Consider the following 20,443-nt stretch of genomic DNA (forward strand, 5'->3'; position numbering starts at 1 on the left):
CATAGGAAAATAATAATAACACACTTAAAGCTTTAAAGGTGTGCAAATGATTCCCTCATACAACCCTGTGAGACCGGAATGGAAATATTATCTCCTTTTTTGCCAAAGAAACTGGACTCCTAGCCCATGATTATAGCATTCCTAAGGGTCTGAAAGGGGATTTGAACCTGGGTTTCCTAACTCCAAGCCCAGCGCTTTATCCAGTTTGCCACACTCACTCTCACTTCATCAAAGGGAGGAGTAGGATAATGAATGTCAGTGATTAAGGGCAATCAACAGAAAAAGAGTACTCTGTGGTCCAAATCGTGATTAGAGGGTGAAGCTAGAGATTATGTCAATTCAAACCAGAATTCACCAGACAACTAAATCCAAAGGATGAGGCAAGAGGTGGAACAAAGACCACAGAAGCAGTGCCAAAGTCAGAGACTCAGCACAGATTATGTAAGGGCAAAAGGAAATGGCAAAGTATTCTTAAGGGAGAGACAGGAGGAATCACGTGCCAGGCAAACAACTATTATCTTCCTTCAGATGGTAAGGGAGACCATCCAGGACCCTAAGCCCAAGAGCCTTGAGATAGCAGTGGCCCCCAAACCACCAGATCTTCTTCCAGTCCAGACCTCACAGCCATCACTAAGGGGAAGAATCACTGTGGAAAGGAGGCCCGTTTTGTCTCCTCTAATGACAACTGCAGCCCAACTACCAGCAACAGTCAGAGAGGCACAGGAGCCTTGGGAAGGGAAACACCACCCAGATCCCTGGTCCTGCTTCTAGCCCAGCCCTCCCAGCCATCCCCCAGGGAAGCAGTTCCCATGGGGAGGGGACCAGCCATCCCTCCACCTGCCCCACATGAAGGCAGGCAGGCCTGTCTAGCTGAAGCAACAGGGCCACCCTGAGGGAGGAGGTAGCATGTGCCAGGCAGGTCAGATCACCACCATCACCACTCTGACCATCATCTTCTTTCAGATCCTTATGGAAGCCACCCAGGACCTAGACCTGAGAGCTCTGGGAAGAGCCCAGTGCCTTCCGCCATCATTCTAGAGCAGTGATGGGCAACCTTTTGAGCTTGGTGTATCAAAATTCACCAAAAAAACAAGCATAACTCAGGTAGTGTGTCACCTCGAGAAAAAAACCATAATTTCGTGATATTTAGTTTAAATAACAAAAATGTATAATTGTAATATATAATTGGTATTTTATAAACCAAAATAGGTAAATTAATCTAGGAAGAATCGTCATCTATAGTGCACAGAGTGTCTACACTATACTACAGCAAATGTTTCATCCTCGGCACGCGGCCCCATACTTCTCTGTATGTGGCCTCATGTCATCAAAAATGGCTACGTGTGTCAGTGCTGACACGTGTGTCGTAGGTTTGCCATCACCGTTCTAGAAAGCTGCACCAGCAGAGAAGCAGCCTAACATTGCTCCTCCTGCAAGTGCTATAGCTACAGCTACTTGAGACCCAGAAAAGAAAATTCTTAGCACCAAAAAAAAGGGGTTTTATATCAGAAACATTATTTTGTCCGTGGAAATGGCATTAAAGAGGCATTATCATCTGCATTACCATTGCACTCTAAGGATCTTCTTGCTTTTGCTTGCAGCAAAAATCTTCCACTTGGGTTGTTTCCCCCATTAGAATGTGAGCTCCTTGGGGGCAGCTGGGTGGCTCAGTGGATTGAGAGCCAGACCTAGAGATGGGAGGTCCTAGGTTCAAATCTGGCCTCAGACACTTCCTAGCTGTGTGGCCCTGGGCAAGTCACTTAACCCCCATTGCTTAGTTCTTACCACCCTTCTGCTTTGGGGCCAGTGTGAGCTCCTTCAGAGCAGAGATGCCTTATTTTTCTGTCTGTATCTCTGGTGCTTAGCACAAGTGCTTTGCACATAGTTAGCGCTTAATAAATGCTTCATTCCTTCATCCAAATATATTCCAAAGTGAAACTGTGGGCATTGGTGAGCTCATAGTTTGTTCCAAACAGCCTTCTGTAATGAAGGTGGCACGCTAACCTCCTTGTTCCATTGTGTCTCCATGGCATGAGACCAAACATTTGCTCCTAACCGGGATAGCAAATGGGTGGCTTGAGGGTACTGAGTAGGCGGGGAAAAGACTTCCATCTATGTCATTTTGCCTAAAGCTTAGCAGGTTTTCCAGGCCATATGTATCCATCTGCTCCGCTTTCAGGTTATCGTCTTCAGCATTTAGAGCCCTTGTCAAGGCAGCCACTAAACCCATCAATTTCCAGCATGTCCTCATCCTACTGGTTGGGACTACATAATTAAACTGGTAAATGATAGGGAAGAGACTCCGGCAGTAAACTGTGAAGTCTGGAGGCTGATGAAAAGCAAAGCAAATCTGGTAGAGCAGGCACCTCCTGAATCTAGACAGGAGTCTGGGAAAGATGGAATTTTCAAGAGGAGATAGTCTTAAATCACAGACTTCTCTAGCTGAGAAGTAATCTAATCTAGCCTCTTATCTAGCCTAAACCTGAGAACTCAACCCTGGAGGAGTTTTACTAGCCTCTTAGGCACCAAGTAATAGAAAATGAACTCATAGGAAGGAAAAATCTACCCTGAAGCTTTTGACAAAGATATCTAGGAAATGTACTTTGAAATTTGGGGGAAACGCTCTCCTACTTTCATGCAAACATAATCATAAGTCCTTTAATTCTCAATTTAAACAGAGTATATTTGTTTTAAGAGGTTATAATAGAAATTTCCAGTCTGGTTGCATCATCAATGTTTCATAACCTACGTCCCTGCTCTCAAATTCTCAGTGGCTCCATTTCCTTACTGACTTATTGCATTTGTTTAGATATAATTTTCTCATTATCGATTTATAACTTGGTTAAATGTCAAGTCTGTAGTGATCTCCAAAGCACTGGCCTACAAATTATTTTTTTAAAACCCTTATCTTCTGTCTTGGAATCATTACTAAGTATCGATTCCAAGGCAGAAGAGCAAAAGGGGCCAGGCACTGGGGTTAAATGACCTGCCCAGGGTCACACAACTAGGAAGTGTTTGAGGACTGATTGGAACCCAAGATCTCCCATCTCTAGGTCTGGCTCTCAATCTACTGAGCCACCTGGCTGTCTTTTGACCTACAAGTTATTGATGGTTGAAGATAACCCTAACTTTTTTCCATTAAAAACATCACTTGCTGCTTACTGTAAACATAACACATATTATTAAAGAGACATTTTGTAACTAGATCTCCTTTTCTCACAGGGGATAAAAGCTAATAATATCTAACTAAGTAGCTCCAAATAACTGGCCCATACACTGTAAGTAGGGAAAAGGATATAAAGCAGTGGTTCCCAAACTTTTTTGGCCTACCGCCCCCTTTCCAGAAAAAATATTACTTAGCGCCCCCCGGAAATTATGAAACTATTTATTGAACTCAGAATAAAATGTAATATAAAAAAAGTGTGGCCATCCTGGATCGCTGCAGCACCCACCAGGGGGCAGTGGCGCCCACTTTGGGAATCACTGATATAAAGGATGGGAAAGAAGCATTTGTTTATTATTTATTTTATTTATTAAGTACTTACCATGGGTCAGCCACTACATTGAGCATTGAATATATGTTATCTCATTTAATCTTTGCAATGGGTGCCATGATTATCTCCATTTTGTAGTTAAGGAAACTGAGGAAGAGGTTAAGTGACTTGCCCAAGGCCATACCACAACTAAGTACTGTATCTGAGGCCAGATTTGGACTCAAGTCTTCCTGATTTCAGCTCTAACACTCTAATCACTGGGTCTCTTAGTTGCCTTTGGAAGCTTTCTTGGAAAGAATATCATACTCCAAGAATATCAGCAAGAAAAGAGAAATAAGACACAACTCCCTTTGTCAGCTCCATGTGGCTTCATCCTTTGTGAAAGTCTGTGCAGGAGAAGAGAATGACCACAAATATGGAACACTTCCTAAGTTATTACTGACTTTTACTGGATGTATGGCCAACCCCATTTGGGGTGGGTAACAAACCTAGCTGGGGCAGTGGGTAGTATACAGTGGATGGAATACTAGATCTGGAGTCAGGAAGGCTCAACTTCCTGAGTTCAAATTTGGCCTCAGACACTGTGTGACCCAGAGCAAGTCCATTAACCCAGTTTGCCTCAGTTTCCTCATCTGTAAAATAAGCTAGAGAAAGAAATGGCAAACTGTTCTAGTATCATTGCCAAAAAAAACCCCCAAAAGAGTCATGAAGTCAGACATGACTGAAACAACCAAATAGCAGCAGACCTTCGCCAGGTAGAGAGTCTCAAGTTTCCTTTAATATTTTTCCTCAGCAACTACACCAGCAAACACTTGAGTAATTGCCCCATGTGGGGAACTGTGCAAGGTTTGGGAGATAAAAGGAGTTCTAAGGTATGATCCCTGCCTTCAAAGGCTATATAACCTTAGATGAGGAAACAGGACATAAATAGAAGCTGGATAGATTCATCATGCCCAACTCTTCATGATGCTACTTGGGGTTTTCTTTTCAAAGATCCTGGAGTGGTTTGCTATTTCCATTTCTAGCTGATTTTACAGATGAGGAAACTGAGGCAAACAGGATTAAGTGACCTGCCCAGGGTCACAAAGCTAGTGTCTTGGGCCACATTTGAATCAAGATTGCTGGACTCCAGATCTAGTATTCTATCTATATTATCCACCTAATTGCCCAAGCATACAGGTGGTTATCAACCTCATTTGCTAAAAAATAGCCCTACTAGACTTAAAGTACCCCCAAGTAGGGAAAGCCACATAATAATCTTAAATAACTATGCTTATATGTCTATGCAGCTGAACTTTCATATCCAAAATTAGAAAAGGGACAGTGATTTTAGGTATTAAATGAATGTAGCAGTTAAAACTACCACTGCACTTAATTTCTCTCTAGCTAAAACAAAACCAGCCCTTGTTGGAAGTTCCGAAGGGCTTCTCCTTGAACCTTTCAGGTCATTCTTGACCACTTGGATTTTGGGGAGGCAATTTGATGTTATAATAAACGGTCTTCTTTAGCTGCCAGTTGCCAAAAAGGAATGAAAGGCCAAGAGCAAACAGAAAGCAATCACCTCTTAAAAAAAAAATCAAACCAAAGGATTTATTTGACTTTTGGTTCACGGTGAATACAATAAGAATATAATGTAAACAGTGAAACATGAAACAACAAAGCGACCAGGACCAGGGAGAGAGCAGCACTGGACAAGAGTGTCCTTGCTTCAATGCTGAGCCTCTTACTTCCTGATTTCATTTGCAATATGAATCACACACTTTAAAACACTGGGAAGATTAAAGCCAGAGCTTGTTTAGATTCAGTGACATACCAGAGGCCTCTAAAATCCAATGATACTGTACAGAAGATGTCTGTCTATTTCAAAAGATTAAAGCTAGACACATGTCTATTTGGATCAACCAAATAACATTAAATCCATTTACTCAAGACATTTAGTGGAAGAGCATATAAATACAGTGATACATGATTTTTAATGTGTCAATGGAGGGACTGTCAGATTAAACTCTCTCTCCTGTGCTGGGAAAAAAACAAACTGTGGTTATGAGAAATATGACATAAGAACTGGAGTAGCCTAATAGTAACCTGAATACTTGAGGCCCCATACAAATCCTCACCTTCAATGTACTTGCATTAAATGCACAGCTGAGCACCCCTCAGGAGGTTTCTTACCAATGACTATCCCTCCCATTCCCAGAATTGTGCTAGTTTTCACCTCCTTTTCATCTCTAGGAGCAGTATAATAGAATGACAAGAGGCCTCGTCTGAATGTCTAGAGCTTTGGACTCTAATCTGATCTCTACTGAGGTGTGAGACTTTGGCAAGTCAGACTCTCATTTGGTTTTAATTTCCTCTACTATTAATTGAGAGTCTTGGGATATATTATCTCTAACATATTTTCAAAAGCTAAGAGTCTATGGTTCTGAAGATTCTGGAGAACTAAAAAACTTCTCCCTTCTCCAAGTCTCTGTGTATAGGAAAAATGACTTGGCTAAACTCAGGAGATTCCACCTTGGTTTAAAATGAAAATGTTTGCTTCTAAGGGTGGTCTTCAATGATGTCTAAGTAAAGGATGATTATGGTAGGAATATTCATTAGTCATGAATATTCAAAAAGGTTAAAAAGATCTATCTTTAATGGTCAGAGGACATGAACAGCTTTCAAAAATGGAAATCCAACAACCATATTTCAAATCGCTAAGAAAATGAAAATTAAAAAACCTTTGAAGTTTTACCTTACACCTAGCAATTTGGCAAAGATAATGAAAAGTGAAAATGTCACTGTTGGGAGGGGGCTCTGGAAAGACGGGCACACTAATACACAATTGCTAAAATTATGAATTGGTCCAACCAATCTGGAAAACAAGTTGGAATTGTTTGATAAAAATGACCCAGAGATCCCACTTCCTGGGCAAGGAAAACAAAGGCAGAACTGTGTAGTCTCATATATGCCCAAATATTCATAGCAGAAATTGATGATTATGAAAAACTGAAAAAAGTCAATGCCCATCAACTGGGGAATGGTTGCACAACCATTTAATGTATCAATATAATGGAATCTTATTGCACCATAAGAAATGGCAACTATGAGGAATTTGGAGAAGCTCAGAAAGATTTGTAAGAATTTATGGAGAGCAGAATAAGTAGACCCAGAAAAGTAGTTTACTATAATGTGAATAAAAGAATACTAAAATAAAGTTGGATGTTAACGTCAGGCCAGATCAATAATAATTTATTAAGCACTTACTATGTGCCACGGCACCATGCTAAGTTCTGAGAATACCAACACAAGCCAAAAGAAGGGCCATCCCTGCCCTCAAAGAGTTCATATTCTAATGGGAGAAGACAACACATAAAAGGAGGCTGAAAGAGTAGAGGAAGGGGAGAAGGTAGAGAAAAGATACCCATGCAGTTGTATGGATTTCTGAAGTAGAACCTGGAAAGGAAGGAAGACATGCTTGGCCTGGGCATTTTTCTCAGAAGGGAAGTTCTAGGAGAAATCATTCAATGAGAAGAAGGAGCCACAGGGGTAAAGTGAATGTGCAGGGTAATTGTAATGATCAGTCTTAACCCTGAAGAAAAGATGAGGAAATAACCTCATACTTTTCATTGGAGAGGTGGAGATGTCATGGGTATAAAATGTTACCTACACTGTCTCAGTTGGTTTTGATGAAGATTTTTTCCTTTTGTTTCAAAGAAACTTCACTGGGTGATGGGTGGGGAATGGAAGAATAGAAGAAGGATATACAAAAATGATGTGGTAGAAACAAAAAGCTTTGATAAAACTTTTTAAAAAATTAATTAAATGATCTGAATGCTTTCACATCAGATTAAATCTACCATGTAGACACTGAAAATAGGTGTGATGCGATGCTGCTGCTCTAAGTCACAAAGTCAGAAGTTAAAGTTAGGCAGTTAAAGGGCTTGTGTGCAGAGAGCAATTAATCCACTGGGAAGTAGTTCTAATATCTAGTAGTCCTAAATCCAAAATCCAAAAACATTAAACAAAATCAGAAGCCTTCTTCTATCCAATTTTGTCCAACAATCCTCTCCATCACGAAAATAAAAAATATACATTTTACAGGAATAATTCTTTTGTCATCACCACAAATGGATTGGCTACCCTGGAAAGGCAGCCAAAATTCTGCTGGAAGTTCTCTGGATAAGGAAAGCTATTTACCCTGGCCCCATAGCAGTTCTTCCTTCTCCCTGCAAACCTATTATACAAAGATATTTTTTGAAGACAGGAATTGTATCTCCTTACATCAGTTACCTCACACGTAATATTTCTTGGTTTGATTCTCTTAACAGACTCAAAAAGAGCAAGTATCAAAAGGGGTGAGACCTGATGTTTCTTATGATTGTCTTGGATTAGGCTTTTTTGTGTTTTATATTTCATCAGTGCAGACTGCACCCACTTTCTACCCTCTCTACCATCTTTATAAATTAATATGACGCTCCCCCACCCTAAATCTATCATCTTGTGACCAACCCTCTGATGATAAGCTACTCCCAACTCAACTAGGTTGGTTTCCAAATGACACACATAGTCTGTTGTTAGAGTGACACTTTCCTAGCTAAGAGTTCCAGCAGGAACTTGGCCATGTAACCTCAACCTTTGAGTACCAAGGGTTATCTCCTGGTCAAGATGAAACATCAATATGATACGTTTGTGTTTTTTCAACTTAATTCCTTCCTCTGACCTATTTTACTTACTAGCAAATGCCTAAGTCTGCAGTAACATGTAAGTTCTGCAAGGTCTATGCTACATTTACCTAAGTGGCATCCATCAGTGCGTTAACCCTTTCAAAAATGTTGGCAGAAGGCAGAGGCCTTGCTTCAAGGTCTGGATGTTTTTAGCCTTTGGCCAGGTTGGTATGGAGCCAGGGTGGGCAAAGAAATTTAAAGCCAGGAGTCTCTGAAGCACCTAAGGGAACCCACATTAAATTCCTTCTATGTTGTTTGCAAATCTTGTCTGTTCTTCTATCCAGACCTATTGCTTCTGAATGCTTCTGCTCTGTCTTAGATACTCTCTGAAGTAGGCAAGCAACTATTCTTTCTCTTACTAGCTCTCTTCTCCTCTCCAAGGTTTGGTCCTGCTGAGATGTCATTCTTTTTCTAGAATGTGCAATAAAAATGTCAGAAAATTAATTTATCTCACTTGTAGATACTAGAAACTATTATTCCTGAAGATTTTTGGCAACTTACTTAAACTGAAATGTTTAGGAACAGTACTTGATGCTGACCCCTGTGGAGCCCAGCAGAGGAATCTGACTCAACAACGTACTCTTTGTTCTCAAGAGACAGGGGAGCCCATAGCTATAGAGGGAGCTGCCCAAACAATACCAAAACAGATACTCCCACACACCAAGAATATAGCCTGGAAGGAACAGCTTGGTCCCAGTAGTCTGAGTCATGGGCAGCCCCACCCAAACTCATGCCCAAATAAAATCACCTCCTTAAAACGGAAAGTTCCAGCATTCATCCAAACCCCCTCCTATCCCTTTCAGGTCATATTATTTTCATAGTTGAGTTCGGAACCATCCTAACTGGTCATCTGGCTCTTTCTGATTTTCTGGCTCTGTTTCTCCGAGTGTCTTTGCTACATCACCAAAGATTTTGCTTCCAATGGCACTGCTAGAGATGCACTGAAAACTCACCTGTCCCCTCCACCTCTTGCCTCACCCCCACTTACTCATTTCAGTTATTTTTTCTTCCTCTAAGAGTCTGTTAGAAACTGTCTCTCAATCACTGTTTTCAGAATTTGCTATGGATTCTACAAAATATATTTCTTTAAATTATGATGTCATCCAGAGAATTAAGAGTAGGCACTTTCCCCCAAATATTCCCCATTCTCTTAGCATTCAAGGGAATGTACACTGCTTTGACTTATAGAAACTCTATAAACTCACACTTCCAAAAAGAAATGAGAAAATGGAAATTATGGGTAATTACAAAAGAATACAATCAGGTCATAGTTGCACAAAAGTTTGCCTCCTTCCTGAGCTACATCTCCAGGATAGAAATCCTGGTCTGGCAAAGTACTTAATAGAAGTTTGGTTTTGCTGGGGGGAGCAAAGATGTGTGAGTCGATGTCTGATGGTTCAAATTCCACTGCTGGGAATAAGCACAAGGAGGAGTGCCAGGAGATGCTGAGCAGCAATGGGTGGAGAAGCCCCAGAGGCAGGAGAGTGGCTGAGGGTTTCTCTGGTGCTCAACTAGAGTGGAGGAGAACAGCTGACTAGAAGCAACCAGTCCACAGCATTTCAAGGCGTCCTGATGATTAGCTCTGTTCTTTTTTCAGTCCAATAAATAACTGAACAGAAGAAAATACATTTACAGGTATCATAGGAGAAGTCTTTACTGCCAAAGCCCAAGCTGCTCCAGTTCACACAACTCTAGAGGCAGAGCAGAGAGATACAGGCAAGAACCAAGAGTATGTAATTAATTAACTTTGAATAGCCTGAGGCACCTGGATTCCAGTATTCAAGTTGGAAAATCTTTATTGTGAATGTTACAAGTGATGATTGGAGGACATGCCCATGTAGCCACTAGGTAGCAGCAATGGCTGGTTCTTTGGGACCACACATGTGCTCCTAACCTCCAGTCTTCTTCCTGGCTTGTTTTCCTTTCCGGGGTTTGAGGATGGTATAATTCACATACACTGTATGCTTTTCTGACAGGAAGGGAACATAGAATGCTCGAAATAGTCTTGAAGACCTGAAAAATAAACAAAGAAAAAAAAGGGGTTAATTGAATTATTTAACAATATACCAAAAATGATGAAAAAAAATGTTCCCATGGGGCTCAAGATGATTATGGGAAAGAAATCAATCAACTGTTATTAAGCACCTACTATGTGTCAGGCACTGGGAATACAAAGATAAAAATGAGACAGCCCTTATCTCCAAGAAGTTTTCATTCTGTCTGGAGGGAAACCATGCCAGTCTAGACAATACAAAATAAAAGGCCATGTAGGGGAGGGAAGGTACCAATGACTAGAGGGATCAGGAAAGGCCTTGTGGAGGAACTGACACTCCTGCTGCATTCTAAAGGAAATGAGGGGGTAGTCTAAGTGGTAGAGGTGAAAAAGGAGGAACAGCCTAGGTCAGTGATGATGAACCTTTCAGAGGCAAAGTGCCAGGTTCTCCCCACCCCCTTGCCCCAGAGAGGGAAAGGAGGAAGTGCTCCCATTGGACTGCTGGGCAGAGGGGTGGGTGATGAGAGGCTCGTGTGGAGAGGGGAAGGAAAGTGGCCCAAGCACTCCCCTCCCCTCCAGCTCTGCTCTCCTCATACCTAGTTCCTCTCCAACCCCACCATGGGAACCACTTTCACCATAGACTCAACAGGCTGCCATCTGCGCCTCCCCCTCACATAGCATGTTAGTGCCATATCCCCACACCCAGTTACCCCAGACAGGGAGGGAGGAAGTGCTCCAATTGGCTGTTGGGCAGAGGGGTGAGAGAGTGAGGAATGCATGGAGAGGGGGAAGGGAACAGCTTCTAGTAACAAACTGGTGGTGACTGCAGACATGCCCACAGAGGGCTCTGCATGCCCTTTTTGGCACCCATACCATAGGTTTGCCATCATTGGCCCAGGCCACGGCTTGTGACAATGGAGGGGGAGTGTTAGAGGGAGGAGAGTTTGATGAGACCACAGAACTCAGGAAAAGAAGTAATGTGGAATGAGTCTGGGAGAGTAGGCTGGGGCCATCTTGTGGACAGCTTAAGTGCCAACAAAGGAGTCTGTATTTTATCCTAGAAACAATTAGCTAGGGCTTTTAAGAAAGAAAATACTAGGAAGTACTATGGTCAAGAATGCATTCCTAGAGCTGTATCAAAGAAATTCATTATTCAACAAGATAGTGTTGTTACCTCATCAAGATCAGACACTTTACCTACCCATTCCAAAAAACAAATCTCCATCAAAGATGATCATCTCTTTCAAAACTACTGCACTGATGGATCTATACTAATTTTGTACTAGGTTATCCCCCAGAAGTCATCAGTGAGTTGCAAAGGTTCATAATGATTAATACATAACCTCATTTATATGGTCAAGGCAAAAATAAAGTACAGGTGTCCCAATCCTCACTCTTTCTTTCTTCAGGAATTAAGGACACCTTTGTGGTGAATTTCAAAGGGCTCTTCTGAGTCTCTAGCTTGGGCTCCTTGAAAGAGAATTCTTTACTCTAGTGTCTATCTTGAGTTAACAGGAACTTAAATACCTCACTAGATTGTGAAGACAGGATTATCTCCTTTGTCCACCTTTCACCTTTTGATTGAATCAACAGAAGCTTGAACTAGGTGGAGGAGCTCGCAAACCACTTAGTGAATTCACACCCTCAGGAACTCAATCAGCCAGGATGAGTATTCACCTCTCCAGAAGATGAATTTTAGAAATTTCACACCCTTAGATGAGAATTTAACCTTCATAAGATGAGAACTTAAGCTTCAGAAGATGAGAAGTGGATCCCACAGACACTGGCCCCCTAGTGTCCTGAGAAGTTAAGTGACTTGCCCAAAGTCATGCAGATAGTGTGCCAGTTAGGAATTGAATGTAGGTCTTTATGACTTCAAGGTTAGTCCTTTATTCACTATACTACAATGCCTCTCACCTTGCACATAGAAGATACTTAATAATTACTTTAATTGAGCTAAATTGGTTGGGCAAAATGGGAAGGCTGAGTCTGATGGACTGCTTGAGCACAGGAGTTCTGGTTATAATGTGTTAAGCCTATGGGATGTCTGAAGTAAATCCAGCAAAATGTGAGTCCCTAAGTGTGGCTAACCGTCCCAGATTGGAAATGGAGCAGGTTCCCATGCTGATATGGGTCCATGAGTGTCTCCTGCATTTCTAGCCTGGGTAAGCTAGGGAGACATGGTCTCAAACATAATAAAACTTAAGCTAAATTGAATTCCTGAAACATGAAGAAAACCTGCAATCTCAATTTCTGATGAATTTCTAAAGAATGGGAACATGCTAATGTGAGAGAAAAATCCCCCTAGCCCGTTATATGAAGATAGATTTTAATATTATCAGTAGTGTTGAGATAATAATAATTGTAATTCTAAGATAGTTAGCATAAGTAATGATTTTAGCAGGCTTTTGTAGATATTCTGGTATAAGTACTAAAGTTTTGAATTAAATAACTGCTTTTGCAAGGCTTTAGTGGCAGCCCCACCCTTCAATGTTGCTATATCAGGCAAATTGTGATCCATTATACATCAGGATACCTGACCTTTAGTTCAGAACCTGGTACCACTCATCTCCATCCACTCTTAGCCCAGGCATCACTGCTTCCCCCATTTCCATCAAGTGATTCTTAAGTCATGGTCAAAAGATTCCTTTCACCAAATAAGGAGTGCTTCCTAGCTGACTTAACTAATGAATATTGCTTCTGGGTATGACTATTTTGCATTATTTTTGTACCGATATAAAAGTTATCTAATTCTTTGGGGTAAAAAGGAAAGTCTCTCATAGTGCTAGGGGTCCTCTGATCATGATCAGGGGTCCAGCTTTGTTGTGGAATCGGCCCTCCCATAATAAACCTCTTCTTTATGGCTTGGACATTTTGCTTATCATTTGCGTACCTGTAGTTAGAAAAAAATTATACAACACTAAGGGGATAACTTCTATTAATAAGTAAAAAGAAATAATACTATACTAGCTTCTACATTAGCCACTGTTTCCTATAGCAATACTTTCTGAGAAAAACCAAATTAGAGAACAATCTTTTCTCTGCTACACTGAATGAGCTGGATGAGGGATGTTCTACTGCCTATCCTTTCTTCAAATTCCAAACTATAAATGTTAGTGTGGTATTTGCATTGGCATCATAACCCCAAGTCTGGCAAATTACTGCAATACCCAAACACAATGCTATCAGGTTTGGCCCACACACTTCCCAATTTGAGAGCTGGCAGCACTCTATATTCAATCAGGACTGCCCTTCAACAATCTGCAGCTTAGAGGTTTGAACAGAGAACACTGGCTCTGAAGAGAGAAAGACAAGGAAAGGTCGGGCTCTTATAAAGATGGGCTTTAAGCTTGGGAGATCAAAACCAAGAACATCAAGAGGAGGAAGTACTTTTGTTTGTCAAGAAATTATCTGTTCTATCTGTGCAACGTGGCTTAGGGGAAGGTCAGAATGAAAGGCAGTAAGCCAGTGTAAATACCTAAAAGCCCAAGTATAGCACACATGACTAAAACCGGGCATTTCATTGAAATGTCATACTCAACAAAACACGAATCAGTACAAAATATAATCAGTACCTTGTCCTGATCAACTTACCAGAATAGGAAGAGATCAGATTTGAAAGGATCAAAATTTTTCAAAATTTCAAAAGATTCTACTGGGTCATCTATGGGATGTAAGATCATGAACAAATATTTATTAAATATTTATTAGGTGTAGGTCACTTTTTGAGGTCCTAAGGATACAAAGAGTTATGGAAGACATAAGTTGAAGCATCTGGCAACCAGATTTTGGTGGTACCACTTATTATTTGTGTGACCATGAATAACTCACCTAATCTTGAGAAATTTGTTGGTTTTTTTACCAGCAAAATGATAAAGTTGAACTAGATAGTCTTTTGCAGGGCCACTACCAGCTAGATCCCATGGACTCTGCCCCAAATAATAATCCATTTGAGAGGCCTAGACATGTACAGAAAAAAATACAAGGTGGCAGCTGCCAACCAAGAATTGAATGGGTATTACAGACTTCAAAAAAATGATGACCAAGACCTTCAAATGGTCAAGAAAAGCTTCCCAGAGGAGGAAGTGGAAAGTGAGCTGGAATGTAGAAGTGGGGAAAGGGACATTCCAAGTGGGAAGAAAGCATGACCAAAAGTATGAGGCAAGATATGTATATGAAGTGTTTGGGCAATAATGAATATACCAGTTTGAGTGGAAAGTTCCCATAGAGTAGTTATAGGCAACAAGGTTGGAGAAATAGAACTTAAGTCCCTGTTGGGCAGGGACTGTTTTTCATTTTGTCTCTATTGCTAGAGCCTAGCATAGGGCCTTATACACAAATATAGGAATAGGTCCTGGACCTGTGATTTCACTAATAAAGGGAACTCCTAGATGAAAAAAATCCTATACCCTTAGAAAATCTTGCATATTATAGGTTATTATAAAACATGATGGACAAATACGTAGATTGGTCAATGTAGGAATTTGTTTTGCTTGACTATGTTTATATGACGAAATGGTGTTTTTTTTTCCAGTGGGTGGGGGGAGGAGGTGGAAGGTAGAAAAATTTAGTGCTTGCTAGATGAAAAAAAAATTATTTAAAAAAATACCTGGACTGAAAGAAAGTAGGGCTAAACTGTGGAAGGCCTTGAATGTTGGGACTCAGTAATTCAGACTTTATTCTATGGGCAAAATAAAAACTACTCTCAATACCACCTTTCCCTGATGAAAAGCCAAAACCTTGAAGGGAAGGGACACTACATGTCTTAAACAGACCACACTAACAATAAGAAAGATGGACATTCTACTTCCATTCTAGAATAATTTAAGCAACAAGAGTAAGACATCTTTTTGTACTCAGCAATAAATGACAAGTGGCTATGCAAATGCTTCTTCATCCTTCTGAGTGTGTAACTTTGGCTGAGAAGCTATCCCAGGTAGGATAGTTTTTGGATTTGACTCAGACATGTCTGTAACCCCTACCAGAGAGAAGATCAAGTCTTTCTCATTTGGACTGACTCAGTCAAGGAAGAAACTCATCTTCACTATTAACTCCTCCTCCACCAATCTCAAAAACGAGTTCGAGTTCGTCTCTAGTATTGTGATCAATAAGGAAAGGAAAAAGAAACATCTAAGATCCAAACATAAAAGTTATATGAAAAAAATGGGGGGAAATTCAAGGATGAGCCCAAAATAGGTCTATTTGTCCTCTGAGCTCAGATCTGAATGGCACTTTGCTTTTCTCTTGCAAATTCTACTTGTGACCCCAGAGTAAGCCTATATCTTTTAACTTTAGCACATGAAATCACCAAGTTTTACCAGAAGATGAAGTGGTGGGGAGGAGAATGCTGAGTATGCTTAGCTCTATTCCCACCTCTGGGCTGGAATAGGATTCTTTGTTAGGCGTTTTGTTTTCTTTTTTTGATAAAGAATAAATTGATTAGAATTCATTTCTAACATTGCAACAGCCATCTTGGATTTCTTTCTTTGTCACCAATAGCTTTGATATGCTAAGTAAGGCCAGGAATTTTGAGTATCTGGAGAGTGGTAGAAGGAATCACATGTGTTATTTGCCTTTGGGAGGGAGATAAGGGTTTGGCGGCTGGAATGGCAAGTTTATTATATATGCACACATACACAAGGTCATATGCATAGGTCTCCATTTACCAAAAGAACAAAACAAATGCACTATAAAAATAATAAAATCAATTAAGAATCCTACAACATAAAGGTCAAACCATGTGGGACCACAGGCAGCCCAGCCTAAGGAGATCTGAAATAGAGCCCCCTCTCATGAGAGCTGAGGCTCAGACCCTCCCAGTGAGAGAGTCACTCATGCAGTAGATGGATGGAAGATGAAACAGACTTGGACAAAACAGTTGCCTAAACAGCATAATTAGCTGATGGCTCAGAATGTTTTCTAATTCAATTACCTGACCCATTTATCAGGGCTGGGGAGCATTCTGCTGTGGAGATTTAAATCTGCTCTTGCTGACGTCAATGGAAGACTGGCTGCCAGTCCCTGATGTCTCTAGCAGGCATGAATGGACCTGGTGGGTCCATTTTCTACTTTATAAAAGGAAATGAATCTAACACATTTAGAGAAGAGCTCCTTTTATTATTTTTTAATTTTAATTTATTCTTCTAACATTTAATATCCTCTGTGAGCCTATAATCTGAAACCACTGCCAGTTTTCCTCACACTACTTTTACTAATGTGGCTTTCTGAGGGCAGTATGCCCATGCCACACAATTCACAAACCTAAGCACAAAACAGCTTTAAGAGTACTCCTTAGTTCAGAAAAAATGGTCCATATTCTCATTCAAGTCTCATGCTACAGCTTAATCCAAAATCCCTTGCCAATAAACTCAGGAATCTCAAAAAGAGTTGAGTCTGATCAAAAATGATTATTATTCAGAAAAAGTGCTCTTAAGGAACTGGATGGCACAGTGGAAAGAGTGCTAGACATGGAGTTAATAATATCTGAGATCAAATTTAGTCTCAGATACTCACTAGCTGTGTGACCCTATGCAAACTACTTAACCTTGATCTACCTCAATTTTCAACTGTAAAAAATACCTCTCAGAGTTATTGTGAGGATCAAATGAGAAAATTCTTATAAAGTGCTTAGCATAGTGCCTGGCACAAAATAAGTTGGTAGTTAATAAATGCTTGTTCCCCTTCCCTTTACATTTTAGTAGGGGATGGGGAGGGGAGAGATAATACCTAAAAGAGAAGGAAGGCACTGTAATAAAGAAATAAAGATGCTGCCCTGGGGCCTTTTCCAAAATGGAAGTTCCAGGAGTAACTAATAAATGGGAGAAAAGGTCCAGAGAGATAACCCAGAGTGAGAAGGCAGCTGAACTACAGTGGTGAAGCCAGGAGAAAGGGAAGCAGAGGTAGGAGAGGATCTACTGACTTTTATCACTGACAACTTCTAGGACATCTTGCCACCTTTCTCCATAACTTCAGCACTTAGGTTCTAATGTCTTCTCCATACCTCATCCCTAGCCATCACAAATCTCACATTGTCCACAAGCTACACTTCATTCAGAATGCTCCATGTGGCATTCAAGAATGGGTCTTTCTTATGCACACATGGAATCTACCCAATGACTTCTCAACCTTTTTATGTCTTCTTGAACACTCAACTTGACGAATTTGGTTTATTTCTAATTTTCCCCTACATTACTTCACAGAATCATAAAATTATAGATAGAGTTGGAACAGCACCTCAGAAATAAGTACAATCCTCCTGTTTTACTGATGCAAAAATGGAGTCTGAGACAGAGTAAGTGACTGAATCAAGGTCACAGTGGTAGTAAACAGTAGAACCAGAATTCTACTGAGATTCTGACTATAAATCCAGCTGTCCCTCTCCACTACATCAGTCTTATACTAATGTAGCCCACTTTGGGCTAGCCCTTCCAACTCAAACTGGCCTTGGCAGGTTGGGAACTCCTTTGGCTTCCAGAGTGGCTATGCCTGACATTCCAGCTCACAAGTACACCCACTGCTTTGTTTCTCATTAACAATCGGCCAGTAGATTTAGTTCTAGGTAGACATTCACTCGAATAGCATAGCAAGAATAGTAATTACAAAGTCCTTTCCCCAAAGCCATGAGGTATGTATTTAGGGAGCTCATGTACCCAAAATGATTCAATTCTGAAATAGCAAGGCTGTAATGTAAGCTTTTTATTAGAAAAGGGTTTGTGAAGTTCGTGACAAGATAGGATATGGCAGGGTATTAGTATAAGTGATGGAGAAGTGACTCCACTGCCATGATAGGGTGAGGATGATAATGATAAAAGGTATCAGGTATATAGTACTTTAAGATTTGTAAGGTGCTTTATAAATATCTCACTTTATCCTCACAACCACCTTTGAAAATAGGTGCTATTATTATCCTCATTTTACAGATGAGAGAACTGAAGAAGACAGGAGTTAACTGATTGCCCAGGCTCACACAATTGGCAAGTGTCATATGGCAGTATTTGATTTGTTTTTTTTTTTAATTACTTAAATTTTTATTCTTCAACTTTTCATGCTTCTCTCAAGTCTTGTATTTGAAGATCAAATTTTTGTCCAGTCTTTTCATCATGAATGCTTAGGAATATTCTACTTTTATTAAATGACCACTTTTTTGCTCTGAAGGAATATACTCAGTTTTGCTGGGTATGTGATTTTTAGTTGTAACCTAGTTCCTTTTCCTTCTGGAATATCATATTCCAAGTTTTCCAATACTTTAATGTAGAAGCTGCTAGATCCTGTGTAATCCTGACTATGACTAATAGATGTATTGTTTCTTCGTAGTTGCTTATAGCATTTTCTTCTTGGCCTGGGAGCTCTGGATTTAGCTATAATATTCCTCAGCATTGTCATTTGGGGCTTTATTTCAGGAAGTAATCATTGGATTCTTTCAATCTCTATTTTACTGTCTTTTTCAAGAATATCATGGCAGCTTTCTTTATTAACTTCTTTTAATATGATGTCTAAGTTATTTTTTTCTGGTTTGTGGCTTTCAACTAGTTGAATAATTCTTACATTGTTTCTCTTGGATGAATTTTCCAAGTCAGTTGTGTTTCCAATGAGATATTCCATATTTTTCCTGTTTTTAATTTTTTTTAAATTTTGTTTCATTTTTTCTTGGTCTTAAAAATTCATTAGCTTCTATTTTCCCATTCTAAATTTAAAAAAAATCATCTTCTTCTGTGAACTTTTGAACCTATTTTTACATCTGACCAATTCTGCTTTTTAAAGTGTTACTTTCTTCTTTTATTCCTTTTAGTTCTTTTCTCCATTTTCCTTTGCCTTTCTTATTTGATTTTTGAAATTCTTTTTGAACTCTTCCAGAGCCTGAGACCATTTCTCATTTTCTTGGAAGTTTTTTTTTTTTTAGATTTAAATATTTTATTTTTTTTCCATGGTTACATGATTCTTGCTTTTACTTTCCCCTTCACACACCCCCATATCCAACACACATTTCCACTGGTTATAGATTTGTGTTTTTTTAATATACTTTATTTTTATTTTTTAATTTAATTGTTTTTATTTAAAAATTTTTCCATGGTTACATGATTCATATTTTCTCTCTCTCCTCATCCCTGCCCCATCCCGGAGTTGATAAGCAATTCCAGTGGAATATATATATGTGTATGTATGTATGTATGTATGTATGTATATGTGTTATCACTCAAACCCATTTCCATAATTATTCATTTTTGTAAAAGAACAATCCTTTAAAACCAAAACCCTAAATCACATACCCATATAAACAAGTAATAAATCACATTTTCTCCTGGATTTCTATTCTCACAGTTCTTTCTCTAAATGTGGATAGCATTCTTTCTCATAAGTCCCACAGAATGTCCCGGATCATAGCATTGCTTTTAGTAGCAAAGTCAATCACATTTGATTGCCCCACAGTGTTATAGTCTCTGTGTATAATGTTTTCCTGGTTCTGCTTATTTTCCAGTTCTTATAGAAATCCATCAGTTATCTCAAGGAACTGATGCAGAGTGAAATGAGTAGAACCAGGAGAACATTGCACATAGAAAGTAAAACACTGGAAAAATCCAATGTAATGGACTTTGCTGCTAGTAGCAATGCAACAAAGCCAGGATACTCCTGAAGGACTTATAGGAAAGAATGCTAACCACGTTGAGAGAAAGAACTATGGGTTCTCAAATCTTCCTGACTCCAGGTCTAACACTCTACCCACTGTACCACCTAGCTGCCCTGACTCCTTATAGAGTAAAGCTCAGCTATAGGTTGATTCAATGCAAGACCAGGCTGGATAAGATGCTCAGCCACTGAGCTTTTTTTATAGATCATGGCATCTCTGCTGGACAAGTTGACTCACTGGACTCACCATTCTTGCTTTTCAATAGGCAACTGCAATCTCTGTCACCTGTACCCTCTGGCTCTCACACTGGGTTCTTTAGCATAACTGGGTTCTTTAAGCAAGAATAGCAAGTAGCACTTAGCCAGAGACTGGAACATAGATGCAAAAATCTTAAATAGAATACTAGCAAAGAGACTCCAGCAAGTAATTAAAAAGATCATCCACCATGATCAGGTGGGATTTATACCAGGAATGCAAGGATGGTTCAACATTAGGAAAACCATCCACATAATTGACCATACCAACAGTCTAACAAACAAAAATCACATGATTATCTCAATAGATGCTGAAAAAGCCTTTGACAAATACAGCATCCATTCCTATTGAAAACACTGAAAAGTATAGG

At 39.8% G+C, this 20,443-nt stretch overlaps 1 protein-coding gene across 2 annotated transcripts in view; it reads right to left on the minus strand.

The window, feature by feature from the left end:
* Positions 1 to 9,978: 9,978 nt before the first annotated feature.
* The window catches only part of ALG9 (ALG9 alpha-1,2-mannosyltransferase), a 118,929-nt gene continuing 108,464 nt past the window's right edge, over positions 9,979 to 20,443 (minus strand). For both annotated transcript variants that reach the window (XM_044669371.1, XM_044669370.1), the window contains one exon: positions 9,979 to 10,213. In XM_044669371.1, the coding sequence (XP_044525306.1) occupies positions 10,090 to 10,213 (124 nt within the window). In that variant the 3' untranslated portion in view covers positions 9,979 to 10,089. The remainder of the gene's footprint in view (positions 10,214 to 20,443) is intronic.

The sequence above is a fragment of the Gracilinanus agilis genome, chromosome 3 (assembly GCF_016433145.1).
Source record: "Gracilinanus agilis isolate LMUSP501 chromosome 3, AgileGrace, whole genome shotgun sequence".
Taxonomy (NCBI): Eukaryota; Metazoa; Chordata; class Mammalia; order Didelphimorphia; family Didelphidae; genus Gracilinanus; species Gracilinanus agilis.